Below are 19,729 nucleotides of genomic sequence, written 5' to 3'. Positions count from 1 at the left end.
AATTATGTTGTGTAGATTTTATATCTGTGATTCTACTGAGTTGTTTCCACTAATATTGTGGGTAGCATTGTATTATCTAACTTCATATCTCAAATGAGCAAAAATGATAGCTAATGATAAAGAATTTAATGGTCTTGTATTGTTCATAGTACCTCCAATGAAAGTTATGAAAGCCAAAGTCGTTGTTCTTGAAGGTTTCTCAACTGAAAGCCATTCAAATCAAAAGTGGCATGATGTTATATAGATGAGTAATATTAGTCATATTCCATTAACACATGAATGAAATATATAAAAACAAACTATGTAAGCAATGTTCTTTGTACAATAAACATTATAACTAAATAAATAAAACCAATACCAAACCACTCCCCATTCTCTAATTAGGCATGACAAGTCTTGCATGCAACTTCACAAAACAAAACCACTTACTTCTACCAAGTCTATATTATATATTGACTTTACATATCACTGTAGAATCAAAAGTTGATATGTCACCTTGGATGGCATATGGTTTCAACATACATTTTAGATAGATGGTTAGCATAATCATTTCAGCCTGGGAAAATAAATCTATCCATATTTATGTGATGGAAAATCAAAGCTGTAATTTTGAAGTGGAACATTGACTATGGAAGTTTTATGGTAATGTGTTTAAATATTTTATCTACAGTCCCCTGAAGGGACTGTTATTCTATAAAATGGATAATTCACTAAATCCCAGATTTATACAGTAAATTAGTAGCTACTATATTCCAGACACAGTTCTTGAGACTGAGAGTCTAGAAGTAAGCAGAGCCAAGATCTCATCTCATGAGTTTGCACTCACTGTAACTCAGATAAAGGGAAAAATCAATTGCAGGAAGAGCAGTCTCATGAATGACATAGCTCATTGTTTCTATTTCTTTTACTCCCTTTTCTAGCATAGGGACAAAGAGTTAGTCTGTAGCCCCATTTGTCCTAAAATGTCCTAAGTATATCTATCAATATTTCAGTTTCCAAATGAGCTCTATCTGTTACCTCTAGTCCCTTACTCTATTTCTTCCATCTGTGGTTCTATGGATTGATTCTTGGATCTCATTGACTAAACAGCTAATTCTCATATAATATATATGATCTCATACACACACACACACACATATCTATCTATCTATCTATCTATCTATCTATCTATCTATCTATCTATCTATCTATCTATCTATCTATTTATCTCTATATATATATGTTACCATTCTCAAAGTGATTTTTTCTAGTATTATTCATTTTTGTGCACCTTTCCCAATGTCAGTTTTTAACAGCGAAGTAATAATCCATTGTGTAAATTATGACCTTTTTCTGTTATCTATTGAGGAACATCTAGCTTGTTTCCAGTCTCTGGCTCTTCTGAAGAGGGCAGCAATGATCACTGTTGAACAAATGTCTTTTTGGTAGGATGAAGCATCCTTTGGGTAGATTCTCAAGAGTAATATAGCAGGGTCTTTAGTAAGATCAATATCTCTCTTACTGAAGAACCATTACACTGATTTCCATATTGGCTGTATGAATTTGTGCTCCTACCAGCAATGTGTAGTGTTCCTCTTAGTCACATCCATCTCATCCTTGAGATGTCACTTTGTTACGTTGATCTTAGACATTCTGACAAATGTCAGATGGAATTTCTAAGTAAGTTTTAATTTGCATTTCCTGTTGGCAAAGGTTGTTAAACATTTCTTTAAGTTTATCTCAATTATCTAAGCTTAACCCTTTACTAACTCTCTGTTTAGAATTATATCTCATTTTTAAATTGGGTTATTTGTTCTCTTGGTATTTAATGTTTTTAGTCCATTGTATATTTTGGATAGTAACCCGCTATGGAATGAATATTTAGTGACAATCTCTTCAGATTCTATAGGCTACCACTTTGTCTGAACAATGCTGTTCTCCACGCAGAAGCTTTTCAGTTTTATGATATACTATTTATTAAATACTAACCCTAGTAGCTGTACTAACAGTGTTCTGTTCAGAAAGTCTTTTCCAGTGCCAATTAGTTAAAGGTTATATCCCAACCTACTTATTTTCTATCAGGTTCAGTGTATCTGGTGTCATGTTGAGGTCTTTGCTCTATTTGGAGTTTAGGTTTATGCAGTTAGTAAGTGTGCATCTATTTGAATTCTTTTACATGTAGTCTTACATATTAATAAACCGGTTTATATCTATACTCCAGGTTTTTAGTTTAGTTATTAGGGTTTTTTTTTTGATGTCGAGTTTTTTGAGTTCTTCATGTATTTATGATATTCTCCCGCTAGCAGAGGTATAGTTGGGTTAACAACTGAACTGTCAGTTACACTTCCTAGAAGAGGAAAAAAAAAAAAACACTTTTATCGAAGAGAGTGATACTGGAGATATAAAGCAATCCAGGACATGCCTCATGATTAGAAGCAGTTGACCAATATATAATTATTTTTGGCTACAGTTTTGTGTTTTGTTTTGCTTTTGGGACATGGCTTTATTTTGTTTTCTTAGTTTTGGAAAGGCTTCGTGTTATATTGGTGTTTCAGTCGTTTGCCTGTTTTTTGAGAAAAAAACTTAAAACTTGGATAGGTAGGGAGGAGGAGAATGGGGGAGGGGAAAATATAATCCAAATATATTTAAATTTAAAAATTGCAGCCAACCACTGGACTGAGTATGGGGTTCCCTGATGGAGGAGTTGGAGAATGGACTGAATGAGCTGAGAGGGTTTGCAACCTCATGGAGGTAGCAACAGTATCAACAGGCCAGACCCCCCACCCCCCCAGAGCTCCTGGGGACTAAACCACCAACCAAAGAATACACATGGATGGAGCCATGGCATTGGCTGCATATGAGGCAGAGGATGGCCTTGTTAGACATCAGTGGGAGGAGAGGCCTTTGGTCCTGTGAAGGCTCAATGCCTCAGTGAAGGGGAATACCAAGGCAGGAGGACAAGAGTAGGTGGATGGATGGAAGAGCACCCTCATAGAGGCAGGGGGTGGGGTGGGGTTCTGAAGAGGAGACCTGGAAAGGGGAAAACATTTGAAATGTAAATAAAGAAAATATCCAATAAAAATTGTTCTAAATAATATAAAATACAACATATAAATATATAAAATGTGCTATGTAGCTTAAGTACAACGAAAATTTGTATCTTCTTGCTTGAGCCACCTGAGTTGTGTTATTGTAGGTGTGAGATACTGTGCTCAGCTCTAAATCACTCCCCAAAGTAAGGTGTTAGTCAGTATTGCATGAATTCCACCCACTATGGTGTAAGACGCCTTGTTTGGCTAACATTATCTCTGGAATTATTTTACATTCGGTACAGTGACTCACTAAGTGTACATGTACAGGGAAATTGTATACTGCATACCATTATATCAACATTTCAAAAAGGCTAGGAAGTTTAAACTAATTTTTGTTACTTTTAAAATAAATTATAGATGATACATAAAAACATTAAAAATATACATTTCAAGCTGGGCAGTGGTGGTGCACGTCTTTAATCCCAGCACTTGGGAGGCAGAGGCAGGCGGATTTCTGAGTTCAAGGCCAATCTGGTCTACAGAGTGACTTCCAGGACAGCCAGGACTGTACAGAGAAACCCTGTTTCGAAAAACCAAACTAACTAACTAACTAACTAACTAACTAACTAACTAAAATAAAATAAAATAAATAAAATTAAATTAAATTAAAATATACATTTTAATGGGATACAATGTGAAGCTTCAACACATGCGTATATATGTAATATTTGAACCAAACATTTAATAATATCTGCTTCCTCAAAGATTTATTATTTCATTAAGATTAAAATATTAAAAATTATCTAGTTTTTTAAAAACGCATAATAGACAGTTTTTTATTGAAAGTATCCATGCTATGCAACAGCATGCCAGGACTTCTTGCTCCAATCTAACAATAATTTGGTACCTGGTGATTAATCTCTCCTGACCTTCCCTTCCTTCTTCTTTTGTCCCCAGATCTTTGACAGTTCCTAATATCCTCACTTTTATAAGAATAATATTTTGCAATCCCACATATGAGTGTGATTATACATGCCTGTCTTCTTGTGTCTGGCTTAGTTCAATGAATCTGTTTATTTCCAGTTCCATTCATTCTTGACCCAGTGAATGAGATCTCTCTTGTTTTTATCAGTGCACAGTATTGCAGTGCCACATGCCCATTTTCACACTTTGCTCTGTTGCTGGATGCACAGATTTCTTCCTTCTCATGGCCATTGTAAATGGTGTTGCTATTAGCACAGGAATGTAATGTCTCCTTGACATAATGAGTTTGTTTCCTTTGTACAAAAAAAATCAATAGTAAGACAAGTGGGCCTTATGGTTATTGACTTTTAATTTTTTAAGGACCCTCTATTCTATTTTCAATAAAGACTCCATTATATAGTAGTCCTACCAACAGTGCACATGGATTCTTTTTTTTCAGGATCCCTACCCACTATTGTTATTTTTAACATATTATACTTAAAATTTTTTGGAATTTGTCTACAATATTTCCACCTTTCCTTTTTTCTATCCACACCCTACCCCTTTTTAGTCTCCTTTAGTCTCCATAAAGTATATGTGTTTATAGTGGGGTGATATTTAATCATGAATTTTCTTTACTTGCCAGATGATTAATGATGTTGAACATTTTTAATACATGTTTGCTATTCAGAAATTACTTACTATTTAAATCTATTGACCTTTTAAAAGTCAAGTTAAATTTTATTGTTCCTGAGTGGTATTGAAATATCTTGTCAGATACATACCTGAAAAATACTTTCTACCATCTTGTGGGTTTTTCTTATACTCTATTGTCAGTTCCTTTATTTATTTATTTTCATGCTGACAACTTTTGGTTTATTATAACCTTCTCACCTAGCTTTGTTTTCATTCTCTTGCTTTTGGGATTTGTCCAGAATTTTCAGACTGGTTCTAAAGTTCTGAAGAACCTTCCCATTTTTTCTTCCAGTTAGATCAGAGTTCCATTCTTGCACTAAATTTTCACAGTACATCTAATTGGGAAATGGTGACGAAGGAAGAAGAGAGTCATTCTTCCTTCTGTATGATTCATTGAGAAGATAGTTCTTCCTGTAAGCCCTAGGCTTACCATAGTTTTCAGAAGTTAGTTGGCTGTAGGTGTAAAGATTTGCTTCTGGGCCCTCTGTTTTGGTTCATTAGTCCTGTGTGTGCTTTTATGACAGCATCATATTGAAAGGTAAAGAATACAAATTTGGGGGCTAGAGAGAGGGCTCAGCAGTTACTGATTTTTAAATGAATATTGCCTACCCCAATTTCACATACTTTAAAATAATTTTTTTAAAGTTATTTTGAAAACAACTTACAGATTTAGTTTATATATTATACATAATCTGGAATTTAATAATTTACTGAATTTGGAAAGGACTGGAGACACAGTATTTCACATTTAGCCTTATTCTTTAGGATGTACGCTGTAGTACAGGTATGCATTTTCCATCATATGACCTAACTTTTATATTATTGTGTGAGCATCTGGAAAGGACATAAACATAACTTATTTGAGTTGCTTTTTCTGCATTTTTAAAACTATTTGAATGGGAGTATTCTCCTGCCCATTAATAAATTCTTAATTGTTTTACATAAAGTTGAAAAAAAATCTCAAGAGTTCAAGGGTGGGTTTCTACTTCTTAAACAGCCATCTGTCGCTTGTCTTTCATGGCAAACAACATCTGCTGAAACTATCCCTCAGAAACCCTTAGGAAGGAGCTACTTAAGATCAGAATAGATGTATCTTCTGGGAGGTGCTTCCTCTTGGAGTGTACCTTGTTGTCTACTACAGTGAGTGAAGCAGATAGATACTAAGATGTTCGACAATGTGATGTATCAGTGTACCTCTGCTTTCAACCTGAGAGGCTAATATTCTCCACGGTCAATGGTCAATCACTCTAGGTTTACTCAGATTAACCCTCCTAAATCCTTTGCTATTTGAAGTATAATCTGACAGAGCTCACAGGCAAGGGAGAAGATATGAGAATCCTTGGAACAGTGCTTAAATCAACAGGAAATTATTTTCACAGAGGGTAAAAAAATCGGTATAAAATAGTATGCTTTAACACCCAGGCATTGTTTTTCTCTTTAGAAGCTAAAGCTGAGGTCAGCCACATTCAACTAAGAAATAACATCAAGTAACCTTCTAGAGGAAAAAACATCACCATCATCTGGCTAAGTGTCTTATGCATAGGTTATCAACCTGTGGGTCACGGCACCTTCAGGAATCCACTGAGCCTTTCACTAGGGGTAACATATCAAATACCCTGAGAATTAGATATTTACATTAAGATTCCTAAAAGTAGAAAAATTCCAGTGATGAAGTAGCAAAGAAATAATTTTATGGTCGGGGGAGGTGGTCACCACAACATGAGAAACTCTTTTAAGGGTTGCAGCGTTAGGAAGATAGAGACCACTGGTGTGGGAACTATCAAATATAAATTTTGAATTCTCAAAGTTCTGACCAACACAGGTAAATGACAGGTAATTGAAAATGACAGGTAAGCACTGTTCCATAGAATCCATAACATGTATGTTTGAAATTCTTTATCCATCTCTTTAAATTCTATAAGCTGAATAGAAGGAAGACAAAAATACATACTCAAGCAGATCTATGGTTTAGAAGGAACTTAATCTCTCTTAAAGACCTCAACATAATTATCACTGTGAATGTCAGCATCCTTGCTGCTCACGTAGATTTAGTACAGAAATTTGAAAGCCAAATAGCTGAGTTTTATATGATATTCAAGCTGTTAGGTTGTTAGAGAAGATAAACAGAAGAATATAGTTAAGTTTTATGTTCCCCATGGCCCTATGTTTTTTATGGCAAAATTGCTACAGAAATGTCAAGAAACTTGGCAAAAAATTAAACAGGAGAATCAAAACTGCTCCCAGAAAGCAACACTTATTATTTCTACTAAAATAAAGTATTCAAGTGGGATGAATAACTGTGTAGTTCCTGGAACTCCCAATTCGTAAGTTCCACATAGACAGATGCACTTAGATATGACTGTAGGTTTGGTGCTTCAAATATAGGGAGCAAGCATTAACTTTAGATTTTGCTGACCTTGAAATAGAGTTCCATCTGAGGCTGAGATTTTAGATATAGTCCATATGTTATGACTCAGGGATTGCTCCACACAACTGCTTACTTACTTCAGATGAAAAATTTTTCTAGGAGTTTAAATATAGAGAAAACATTTAAATAAGTGATTAATTTAAAAAATCTATTATAATATGGAAAATGTATCATCATAAATTATTTGTATACCTAATTGTTTTTCTGAAACATTCTGAATACTCGGTGGCATTTCATCCAGAAAATGCAAATTATGAAATGAGTTCCAAGTTTAAGTTCATCAAAAAGCTGCCATAAAATTAATTTATTTTCAGGAATCCTATGGGCCCAATAAAGACAGCACACAGTCTCATCAAATTGAATTTTTTGCATACTCCATTGAAACCTTTTATACTTAATAGCTATTTGGCGGTTATTATGAAACAACCAGTTAAACAAATTTTACACATATATAAACTCAAAAGGAAATTAAAAAATAGAAACATTAAAATATTTGATGAGCTGTTGAGGTGGGTGATGAGCTTTTATGTTCCCCATCATGAGTAGGACAATGTATAAGCTTTGGAATTAAGTATTTGAAAAAAATAAACAAACAAGTAAACAAACAAAAAGCACCTAATGAGTCTGTCTTCTGTATATACAACTTAATACAACAATTATTCAACTGAAAGACTGAGCACTCTATTGGACATTGTGGCACAGTGCATGCTTTTCTATCCCCCTTCTTTATCCGCATGACTTCAGTATGTCTTTATGCCCTTGTCATGTGGACTACAGATGACAACACTGCTCTCCAGCCTCAGGGCCTCTTGATGAAAACTAGCCCACCAGTAAGCTCCACCTGAGAAGAAAAATTATACTCAATTTTTTTTGAAAGAACAGGGGAAAGCAATTGAAATAGAAACTTCCAGAAAAGATATGTTATCAAAATCTACATATTAACTTATTCTTGTGAGGCTCAGAGGGTAATAACAATGACTGCTCTTCCATAGGGCCTGGATTCAATTCCCAGAACCCACATGGCAGTTCACAACTGTCTGTTATCTCAGTTACAGAGAATCCGACACCCTCACACAGCCATCCATGGAGGCAGAACACCAATACAAATAAAATAAAAGTAAAGTAGTTAATTTTTAAAAACACATGCAAAAAGTAAACAAATAAATTAGATCTTGTGAATTGAACACTTGACTTTCATAATGAAGCTAAATCCTACAGTAAGAGCAAAAGTTATCTCTAGAAACAATGAGCATGAAGAATAGAAAGTACAACTAATTTATTTAAAATCCCTGGTCTTGTGAATCTGGCTGGGGTATGTCATGTCAGCTCTCCTCCAGGGACAAGCCTTTTCCCACTGGACTTTTGATAGTGTCTAGAGTTAATTTGGGGTATCCTAATTAGGGGTCACTGATATTATTTACACACAGAGGAAATAAAATCATTTCAGAATGTAGAGTCCATGTGACTGGAAATATCTGGTCAGAAATGTTGATAGGAACCTTTTCGAGAACCTGGCTCTCATATTCTCCCATACACATAAAGAATAAGAGTGACAAGGCAGCCATGTTCTCCAGTCTCACCAAATGTAGGTATGTTCAGGAATGCAGGTGGAAAGAAGTCAGCATGGTTATACAATAGAATCTTCGACATTAGAAAGAATAGAATCCTATTCTTTGTATAATAATGACGGGCCTGAGGAATACTATGCTAAGTGGTTTGCGTATATTCTACTAAACCTGATCTCATAGAAATTAATATGGAGTGGTGGTTACCAACAAAAGGATTTAGGTTTTGGGGAGGAGGAATGAAAGAGAATGGTTGACCACCAGGTGATGGGCGGCAGATAGATAAAAATGGAAGATATATTTTATGGGTTAGTGCAAGCAATAGTAATATATTATTTGCTTCAAAAGCTGGAAAGACATGCCAGTCACAGAAAGTGCTAAGAATGTCTCCCAAGAAAAATACAACAGTGGGAAGCTAAGACAGAATTGACTTAGGAGAATAGGATTCTACTAAGATAAACAAGCTTTTCTTGGATGCCTGATCTCTTGCCAAGACAATGAATCTAAATATAAGCAACAATTCTGTGTGGTCGGCACAGACCCACGTGTGTGATGCTCATAACCTTTGGTTTTATTACATATTCAGCTTTTGTGGGCTTGTGATTTCAAATTATAGTTTGGGAACACTACATTTTATTTTATCTATGACAATGGACATTTTACTAGCTCATTACGCTAGCACTACATCTTTGTGCTGGTAGTGAACAAAACGAGTTTGAATCTACAAGGCTGGAATAGAATAATTTGTGATGATATGCTCACTTCCCCCCTTTTAATTCCACAGTTGTTTTATTGGGTTGAATCCTCTTCAGCAGTTTATGTTTTCAATTAGATATGTTTAATACCAGTTTCTTCTGTGTTCATTAAAAGCCACAGTGACTTGATACTGCCTCACACGGACAAGGGGAAAATTAGAAGCTTTGTAAGTCTGATTTAGTTGGCAATGGCAGCAAAATTGCTAAATCTGAGTCGTGCTTTGTAGCCAGTAGTGAGCTTTTCATTATTTCCTCACCTAATGCAGGTATGTAACTTTAAAGGTGTGCTCACTAGTCTCCTAACTGGAATGAGTCGAATGTGACCTAAGAACTGAAGGCTTATGCATCCTTCTGTTAGGATCAGACCCTTCATCTTTTAGGATACAAACCTATTGCCCGAGGACAGAAATTTTAAGTAATGACAAGCCTCCATCATATTAGTTTTTTTCTGAACTAAAATTTCTTGGTAAATCAATAAAGGGTTGATTTTGGAAAACTTTTAGTCCCAAGAGGTTTCCTCAAGTTGTACATTCCATGACACTATGACTATTTAATATGCTATAGTTGATTTTTTTTAAAAAGGATTAACATTGAGCAATTGACAACTTTGCTTTTTTATTATTTCAGTGTTCTGATATTTTTAGGGATAGATTTTGTTCTAAAGGTATGTTTGCCAACAGTGGCTTAGAAAATGCCCACTGGATCCTACAGCTCCTCTCTGCTGAAGCCCTGCCTGTTGATGCCTTCTAGGAGAGTCGTTACTTTCTTTAGCTGTGCATAAACTTAGTTGTCCACCAGGCTTCTGTGCATAGTCACAAACCCATGGTCACAAGCATCATCTTGGCTAAACTCAAATAATCTCCAAAGAAAAGGGATATGGATGTTTGGGAAGTATTCTAGGGAGAAGGAAGGTCAGCAGAATTGGGAAGAAGGTGTGAGAAAGTAGGAGGTTCCAGTAACCACAGCTCACTCTACCCATATATGAAACTGTTAAAAAAAAAAGGATTCAATTAAGTAAATAACTGATAACAATCAAATAAACTGTGAAAAACTGAACATTGAGACATTTTTAGCTGAATCCTTCAGAGCAGATACCCTGAAAAATTGTTTGATTTTGGAGTATTCTATGTAATTACTCATTTCACTTGATTTTTATATCCAAAGGGAGGAAAGATACCAATAAGGTGGACATCACCAGAAGCAATTGCCTACCGCAAGTTCACCTCAGCCAGCGATGTATGGAGTTACGGGATTGTTCTCTGGGAAGTGATGTCTTATGGAGAAAGGCCATACTGGGAGATGTCCAATCAGGATGTAAGTGTGTGTTTTTAGTTTATGAGTTATGAGTTGAGATTAAAACTTCAAGCTGTGCGAGGAAGTGGAGCACAATGAAGCCAGGTGGCGCCTACTTGGTGACATCGGAGCTGAATACTTAGAAGAATAAAGCTATTCCCACATCTTGCAAGGGTATTGAGTTGTTTTTACAGCTTTACTTATTTCCCTCAAGCAGAGATTTTAAAATGTAACAAAAGGAATACTTCAAACCAGAATGCAATAAAATAATTTGTGTGTGTGTGTGTGTGTGTGTGTGCATGCGTGTGCATGTATGCATCATGGTATATTTAAGTATTTCTTCCAAAAATTGATTTCTACTTAACACTAATAAGAATCATCTGGCATCCTTTCTTGACTTTATTTTACAACTGTTCCAATATTTTTCTTAATTAATTTTATTGTTTCCCAAAGACAAAATTTAATAATTTCCATCATATTGTTTCTAATAATACATACACACACACACACACACACACACACACACACACACACACAGGCTTGAGGAAAGGATCTTTAACATTCTCTTATAAGTATAGTATGAGTTTTTAAATGATTGTGTTTGCATTTATTACATGTTGCTACTATTAGTCAGAAAAAAAAGGTATTATTAGTGGGATTAGCATATTTCTTTCTGCTTACCAGAGAGTTTAATCAAGAACCCTACATAAAAGAAGGCAATCGGAGATGACGCTGGTTAATTCCAAGTCATAGGTCATGAGAATGCTTCTACTATATTTTGAGATATAGCTATTTTTGTATTTCCTCAAATGAACTTAATGTCTCTAGATATAATAAAGGTAGGAAAATGACACTAAGTTTTCAACATACTCTTGCCAAAATCAGGTTTTACCAAAGCACCGGCAAGCATAGCATCATCTATAGCATGGCAGAGGAACTCCTTCGGGGTAAAAAGTCTCAGGAGTTTTTCCCGGGTGGATGATTCAGACACTCAGTCAATAAGAGGAAAGTACTTTGTACATTACGAACTCTTCCAGATGGTTCTCATTTACATGAACCTTTTAGAATTACTGCTACATGTGTTTGAAAACAATGATGCACTGCCCATAGGAGTTTAGCAAAGAGAATTTCTGTGGTTTGAAAAAGTTCTCAACTGTGGTAAGGCTGAAATTTGCATCACGTTTTCTTTTACATGAATTAATACAAGATTTTTATAACAATCCATATACTAAAATAATTATTTTTGGTCTTTGGCAACAAAGATGCCCTGTGTAGCCCAGGAGACCTCAAACTCACAGAGATCCACCTGCTTCTGCCTCCAAAATGCTGGTATTAAAGGCATGCTCCACCACTGCCCTGCTCAAAATAATCACTTCTTAATAGCAACAAATTTCCCTTTCCTGAAGAACCTTTATTTTCACCTTGATTTGCAAAAGATAAACACACACTACATTCTCTCACTTAACCTTTATATAATATTTTCAGGCATTTATACTTTGTTATGTATTTTCTTGGGCAATTTAAAACAATGTTTAAAATGTTCCAACCAGTGTGATTTGAAAAGTCCAACAAGTCTCATGTCTTCCTTTCCCGGAAATGCTGCTTCTCTCGTAGGTAATTAAGGCCGTGGATGAGGGCTATCGCCTGCCACCTCCCATGGATTGCCCAGCTGCCTTGTATCAGTTGATGTTGGACTGCTGGCAGAAAGACAGGAACAACAGACCCAAGTTTGAGCAGATCGTCAGCATTCTGGATAAACTCATCCGGAATCCAGGCAGTCTGAAGATCATCACCAGCGCGGCTGCAAGGTGACACACTGGATCTGCATGCTGCTCTCCCTTCACAATGCATGTTTTCCGGCTCCCTCTTGATCTGTGTTCTCAGAAATTATAGTTCTCAGAACTGGAGAAACTACGTATGCTTGTCTTTCCTTTGACTTGGGAAAGAATTCTCACGCCGTGGTAGAATAATAATGAGTATATTAATATGATTCTTGGCTAGAAGTGTCCTTATCTTCTAAGCTTATGTCTGGAAAATAGAAAATCTGGACACATAGCTTATTTTACTCCCCATTGTTTAAGGAAAGGGAGTGGGTGATTTATTTGCTTAGAGCGATCTTCCAATAGTTCAGCCCAGTCCAATGGTGCATGCCTATAAATTCAGCATTCCTGAGGTGGAGGAATCCAAGGACATTCTCAGACAAACAGTGAAATCAAGACACCCTGAGTTACAGGAGACCCTTAAAACACACATATGTGTACACACACACAGAGTCACACACACACAAGCACACATGCACACACAAAAACATACAAAAAAACTTCAGGCAGCTGATGAGGGTGTGCCTAGTGTGTGTATGTAGGATGTCTATGCGTGTGTATCTATAGATCATAAGAGACTTGATTATGAGTTGTGACCAAATTTTTATGTGAATATTTGATGCAATGATTTAAGAAATAAAATAATAATGTTATTAAATCTAAATGAAGAAAATCTTCAGATTTAAAATAAAAGTACAAATTACAGCATTAAAAAATAAGGCCAAAGGGGAAATGAATATATATATATATATATATATATATATATATATATATATACACACACACACATACACACACACATATATATATATAATTTAGCACATTCACATTCTGTAGACACATGTATTGTAAAATGGTTAGCATGATTAAACTAAATAAGGCTTCGCTATGTTAGATATTTAACTGTCAGATCAGTAATTAACTTTACAGTGAGGCATCTTACTTTCTAGGCTGACATCCTTATTATGTAATCTATTTCCTGCAATCATCAAGATGTGGATTAAGTCTACCCTTCTTTTTATCTTATAATGAAAGTGTGTTTCTTTTTAAGACTCTCTTCTAATTTTCCTGAACTGTGACTCAGGGTAAATTCTATCCTTTCCTTCTGTGTTGGACATGTTTTGGATTTCACTTGGGAGTTCATAAACAGATCTTTATTTATCTTTGAATCATTTTACTTAAAATAATGTCCTCTAGATTCATTGACATCACAATATCTATCTATCTATCTATCTATCTATCTATAGATAGATATATTGATATATAATAAGAATATCCATGAGATATACTTTTAATCATTTATTATTGCCATTTTTGGTATTTTACATAATTTGACTATTCACCCAAAATTTGGAATACCTGACAACATTTTAACTCCACTTTTATAGGCTGGTGTATGTAACTCCACTTCTAAATTTTAAAGAAAGTTTATCTTATATGAATTTACATACCCACCAACAATATTTTTTATCCACCTCATCAATAGCCCCTAATATCTATTGCATTTTAAATTATACCCATCCTACCAGATGTAAGGCGATTTTATATTAGTTTTGACCTGCATGTCTCAATGATAGGTGAATGGTTTTACATGTCAATCATAACGTTTTCAAGTCTCTCTCGATAAGACGCTTGTACACATCTTTTGTCTGCTTATTATTTGTGAGGTGTTTGCTGTTTCCTGGTGAGTTGTGTGACTTGCTTATAAGCTGTAGATATGTAATTTACTGTTTTATGCATGGTCTTTATGGATGTATTGTCTGTAACAATTTCTCCATTCTGTGGCTTCTTTTTTCATATATATTAATGATTTCTTTGCTGCATAAAACTTTTTAGTTTGCTGTAGTACTTGCTTTCGTTTTGCTTCGGTGTCCATATCCAAAAGCTATTTCCAAGAACAATGTAGTGATGATTTTATTTCATATTTTCTTATATGTGCTTTAGAGTTCAGGTACTAGAGTACAGTCCTTAATCTTTTTGAGTTAAGTATAGTGAGCATACATGATCAATATTTGTATAATTTACTTTATTTTTTTTAAAAAGGTAAATCTAAATTAAGCTTTTAATGTCATTACAGGAGAATAATGGTTTATTAGTTTCATAAAACATTTAGGAGTCACTACAATAGAATTTATTGACTATCTTTAGACAGAATTTACCATAACTTATTCTATAAAGATTCATCTCTGTTTCAAACTTCACAGGGAGAGAGATAATGCAGACTCTGTGAACGTCCACCTGACAGTTTAACAACTGGCTGGATCACAGACCTGTCCTAAGCAGGGCATATGGTCCTCATTTTACACCTTGAAGCCATTTCTTTTGATCTTTGTTCAGTAGTAACTATACCAGGGAAAACAACTTTTCAACTCTCTTTTCTCATACGAAGGCATTTAAACCTTCCACTGGATGATCTTATCAATATGAAACTAAATTATGCTATAGGATCTAGGGTATTTAACCTCAATTTTGGGGATGAAAATAGTCTTACATCAGATCACAGAAGGTCAGGATACATGCAAGTATCCAACTTTTAACTGATTTTTTTCTATATGTGACATTTTTCTACTATAGTATTAACTACCTGAATAATTTCTAAAGATTTAGTTACAAAACATTTAATTCTGGAAAAATGTGGATTTCTTATAAAGTTAAATTGGCTTTAGTTTATTAAATATAAATTTGGGGGAATTATATGCTTATTTACTGTTATAATGGCATTATCTTAGGAGACCAGGCCATACAAGTCATTCATTATCAACCTCCTTATTGCCACTCAAGGATTTCAATTATTTTGCCTTAAATGAAATTTTGTACAGTTTGTTATTATTTCGAAATTTTGTTATTATTTCAAAGCAAATTGACTCATTTCCTCCTTTAATGTTCATTGTTCTTAAAATATTGTTGATTGAATATTCTTAAAATGATTATGTACTTGGGATATTTTTGATAACAGAATGGAATTTGATACCTGCTCTTACCCATTTCGTTGTTTCCAGTCCTTTATAGAGGATCTGTCCCTCTGACCATCAGGGGAAATGCTTCTCCCCTTTCTCTACCTTCTGTCTCTGTCTCTTCTGTCTATATCTATACTTTCCATTTAAATGTAACCTCTGCCAGAAAATGTATCATGACATTATTTCTCACATTTCATTGTGAGAAACATCTCCAGGGGAATTGTCAAAATGTATCAGATTCTGAAACTTTATGGAAGAATGCTAGAATCTGGATATTTGATAAAACTTTGCTGACTTTTGTTCTCAACTGGTAAATGTTAGATGCTGCATTCAGTAGCACCTGTATTTGTAGATATTTTTGCATCACTGCATGCCTTCTTTTCCGACATTCCTCAGAACACAATTTTCTAAGCATTTGTTTCAAGATATCTTCACTCATCTTTCTCTGTCCTTCAGTTAGCCAGCTTCCTTCCACTGTGATTCTAGTTGAGTTGAGGTGAATACACCCACCGACACCTATTCATTTGACTTGTGGGGTTTAGGAGTGACCTTCAGCATGCCTTCTTTGCATCATATGTTCCTTTGAGCTAGAACAGTGTACTGGCTGTCCAACTAAGGGCTTCTACTGTTTTTCCTTGTACATAGCTCCTAGACACATCACACACATAATTGCCTTATCCAAACAAATATAACATTAACCAGTTGTTTATAACCAATTTGGAATTCTCTTTATAACTCACAAGAATTGCCAGACTCTTTTGAGGGGTTCAAAAGGCCTAACTTTCCTCAGTGATCCTATTCATTCATTCACTATTTTTTTTTTGTGGGTGCACATGATAGCCCTACCTGTGTAATAGAAATGATGAAGCTTCTGAAAACTGAGGAAGACAGGTGGTACTGACCATATTGACAATTATGCTACATATGATGTACAATATGCTGCAGATAGTACAAACAGTTGGAAGAAATAAACAGATAGCTATGTGGGAAATAAAGTTGTTGTTGAAAATTCACCATCTGAAGAGCTTGTATTTGAGCAATGATCTGCAGGTTCGTTCTTAGAGTCAACAGTCTCTCTCCCCTGGGACACACATTCTCTCTCTCTCTCTCTCTCTCTCTCTCTCTCTCTCTCTCTCTCTCTCTTCTCATCTCAGTTCTATTTGCACAGGATAAGTAAATTGAAGATATTTTAATATGAGAAAGAATTTAGAGATGTGGGCAGGTAGAGATGGGAGAGAATGAAGTTTGATGGTTCTGTCATAGCGTCAGGATGCAAACAGAAGCCAGAGCACTTAAGGCTACAAGGCCGTCATGAAGACTTTGAGAATCATTTTCAAGAGCATAAGGAATCCATTATAGCATCTGAAGTAGAGGAGTTACATGATTTGATTCACATAGTAGCTGTTTTCTGAAGGGAAGGCCAATGTGAGGAGGAAGAGGCTATTTTTACCTTGATGGTTGAGCACTTTCTGTTTAACAACTCCCCAGCCTCGGTGGTGCTTCCAGTTCCTTCAGCACATTAAGCCGAAGCCTCCTGTCCTCCATTGCCAGTTTTCTTCTGCATCTTTCTGTCCTTAAGGAATCATCTAATGCATCATGTATTTATTGTAGAAGTTGTCTGGTTAAATGATTCAAATCCAAACCATTCTCTTTTTTTGCAAAATGCATTATGATATTTAGCATTTTCTTCATTCTGGAGGTTTTTTTGTGAATTCTTTAAAACTATAACTTTATTTGAATTGACTCACAACAGAATCTCTCTATTATGGGGGTTTTGTGAGCATCTTGTTCAGGGTCCATGACTAAAGTAGACTGTAAAGTAGAGGGTCGGGGTTCTCCAGGACTAAGCTCTCTTTACACATCACATAGAGTAGTAAGAAGAGAAGTTGTATTACATTTTATTGTATACTTCATTTCAAGTAACTGATTTATTTTCTTAAAAATACAGCAAGTAGCAAAAGACATCTATGGTCTTAGTGTGCTGAGAGCCACAGTCTGAGGCTATACAATCACAGTTAAAAAGCAATTTCATGTAACACTAACATGCTAAATCCCACGACAATTATATAGATAGCCGATGCAACTTCCACTCCCAGCTTACATGTGAGTATGGAGAAAAAGATGTTCAGAAACTCTGCATGCCTCATAGAATATGAACATACTGAAGGAAAATATATTCAGGAGTCACAACGGTATGTGACTTTAATTTTACTCTTGCAATTCTCTAAAAATGGACATAAGAAATTAATTTATGGGCGTGGTGGCGCACGCCTTTAATCCCAGCATGTGGGAGGCAGTGGCAGAGGCCAGCCTGGTCTACAAAGTGAGTTCCAGGACAGCCAGGGCTATACAGAGAAACCCTGTCTCAAAAAACCAAAAAAAAAAAAAAAAGAAATTAATTTATATTGTATATACCATTTTATAAACAACTGACAGCATTAAACTTTATAGAGTGAGTAACTCTGTAGAGATAAATAAGCCACATAAAACCATAGTGGATGAGTTCAATTTCATAGCATGTAACAGTTCTACTGTAATATAGGATTTTAAAAAGTAGTATAAAGATTATGAATAAGGTCTCTAAGAAATTGTTTTGAGTGATAATATTATGTATAGAAAGTTGAATTTCCATCCCTGTGAATAAGGGATGCAATAGTGTGGTGGCAGCCATACCTTAGAAAGACTAGAAACAAACAAATCCAAAATAAGAACACAGAAAACAATTTCTGTGTCTACTAAACAAGGCTTAATATAGGATACAGAATTGTAGGTAGTATAAAACCTGGTAGCAAATGAAATGTGTAGAGTGATGGAACATATTAACAAGGATATTTGGGTTTTACATTTAGAGGGCTGTGAGCCCTGTATTCTCCTTGACAGAGAGGAAGTGGGAGTAGTAAGATGGATAGGCAAGGCACAGGCAAATGAGCATTCACAACACAGTGAAACTTAGTGTCCTAGCCCTGTTTAGAGTCCTCTTTATATAGGCACAGAATAGCAACTATGATTGTATGCTTAGTAGAAAAATTTCAAATTTATTGACTGTGGTATTTATCACCAATGCATCCGGGTTTCATTTTTCTAACAAAAGTTAATTTCTAGCAAAGTGCTCATACTCTGGATTACCATGAGGCTCTACGGAGGGAATATGTGGTTCTAATAGATTGACAGTGGACTATTCTAATTCCAACTTGCAAGTATGTAATTTTCAGAGACTTCTATATTGCTGTGGTGTTCAAATATCATAGTGCAGTCTCTAAATGCTGCAGTTAGAATCTGCAGAGCAACCAAATTAAATTCTACAAGTGCCAAGAATCACACTGAAATGGTCAAAGGCTTCTGTTGAATATTCCTTTGTTTGGTGGCACCTGGGGAAATTTTTAGGCTGCTTATATGGGAATTACGTAGTCACTCAATAAAATTTACTACTACAAAGAAAAGAGACATAAACATCCTTGAGTGTCTAAGTTCATAACAAGCTCTAGTCACTCCCACCCAAAAGGAAAAGTCTCTGGAGGAGAGCTTTGGGAAATATTACCTACAGTAAAGTGGAGAACAAAGGATTGTGATTGTTACATAGTGGGCAAAACATTGTCATAAGTGAAATGGTAAGACTCATAAAACCGAGAGAGCAAAATGAATTGGACTTCAGGGATGGATGGTTGCCGAGTTATTTTCCTAGAACTATTTTGGTTCATTTTTTTTTTTTTTTACAGCATTGATTCTCAACCCCCTTTTGGAGTCACATATCAAATAATATGCAACAAAATAATTTTGGTGTTGAGGGTCACTACAAAATGAGGACCTGCCTTGTATTAAAGGGCTGCAGCATTAGGAAGGTTGTAACAGAACTGTTTTAGATTGACAAATCTTAAATCATAGCAGGTCTATGGCTACCTACGTGGTGAGTACAGAATTTGTAAAGAGATGCCATTGAGAAATTGCAAAGACAAACACAATTACAATGTATATCTATGGTAGGGAAGCATGAAGCCCTCCTTTTTAAGATTCAGACATATCTCAAGCCCTTCTGGAAGCCTGCTTGAGATGAGACCTCCTTGAAACCAACATACATTTAAAACAAAAACAAAAGTTAAAAATAAGATAGAGATATCTTTGTTAAAATGTTTTTGATGGAAATTCTGTGGAGGACCATTGCAGGAGGCCGGGGACAGGGATTCGAGGTCGGCCATCATATCCATCTGTCATTTTGTATACAGGCTCTCAGTGGTTCTCACCTG

General features: G+C 35.4%; 1 protein-coding gene across 2 annotated transcripts in view; it reads left to right on the top strand.

The window, feature by feature from the left end:
* The window catches only part of Epha3 (EPH receptor A3), a 306,595-nt gene that overhangs the window by 271,036 nt on the left and 15,830 nt on the right, over nucleotides 1-19,729 (top strand). For both annotated transcript variants that reach the window (XM_021185614.3, XM_021185613.3), the window contains exons 14-15: nucleotides 10,583-10,732; nucleotides 12,326-12,519. In XM_021185614.3, coding sequence (XP_021041273.1) covers nucleotides 10,583-10,732; nucleotides 12,326-12,519 — 344 coding nt within the window. The remainder of the gene's footprint in view (nucleotides 1-10,582; nucleotides 10,733-12,325; nucleotides 12,520-19,729) is intronic.

Source organism: Mus caroli, unplaced genomic scaffold, assembly GCF_978045245.1.
Source record: "Mus caroli unplaced genomic scaffold, Mus_caroli_1 scaffold_17, whole genome shotgun sequence".
Classification (NCBI taxonomy): Eukaryota; Metazoa; Chordata; class Mammalia; order Rodentia; family Muridae; genus Mus; species Mus caroli.
Note: the sequence above shows the minus strand (reverse complement) of the source record. Positions and strands in the feature narration are given on the sequence as shown.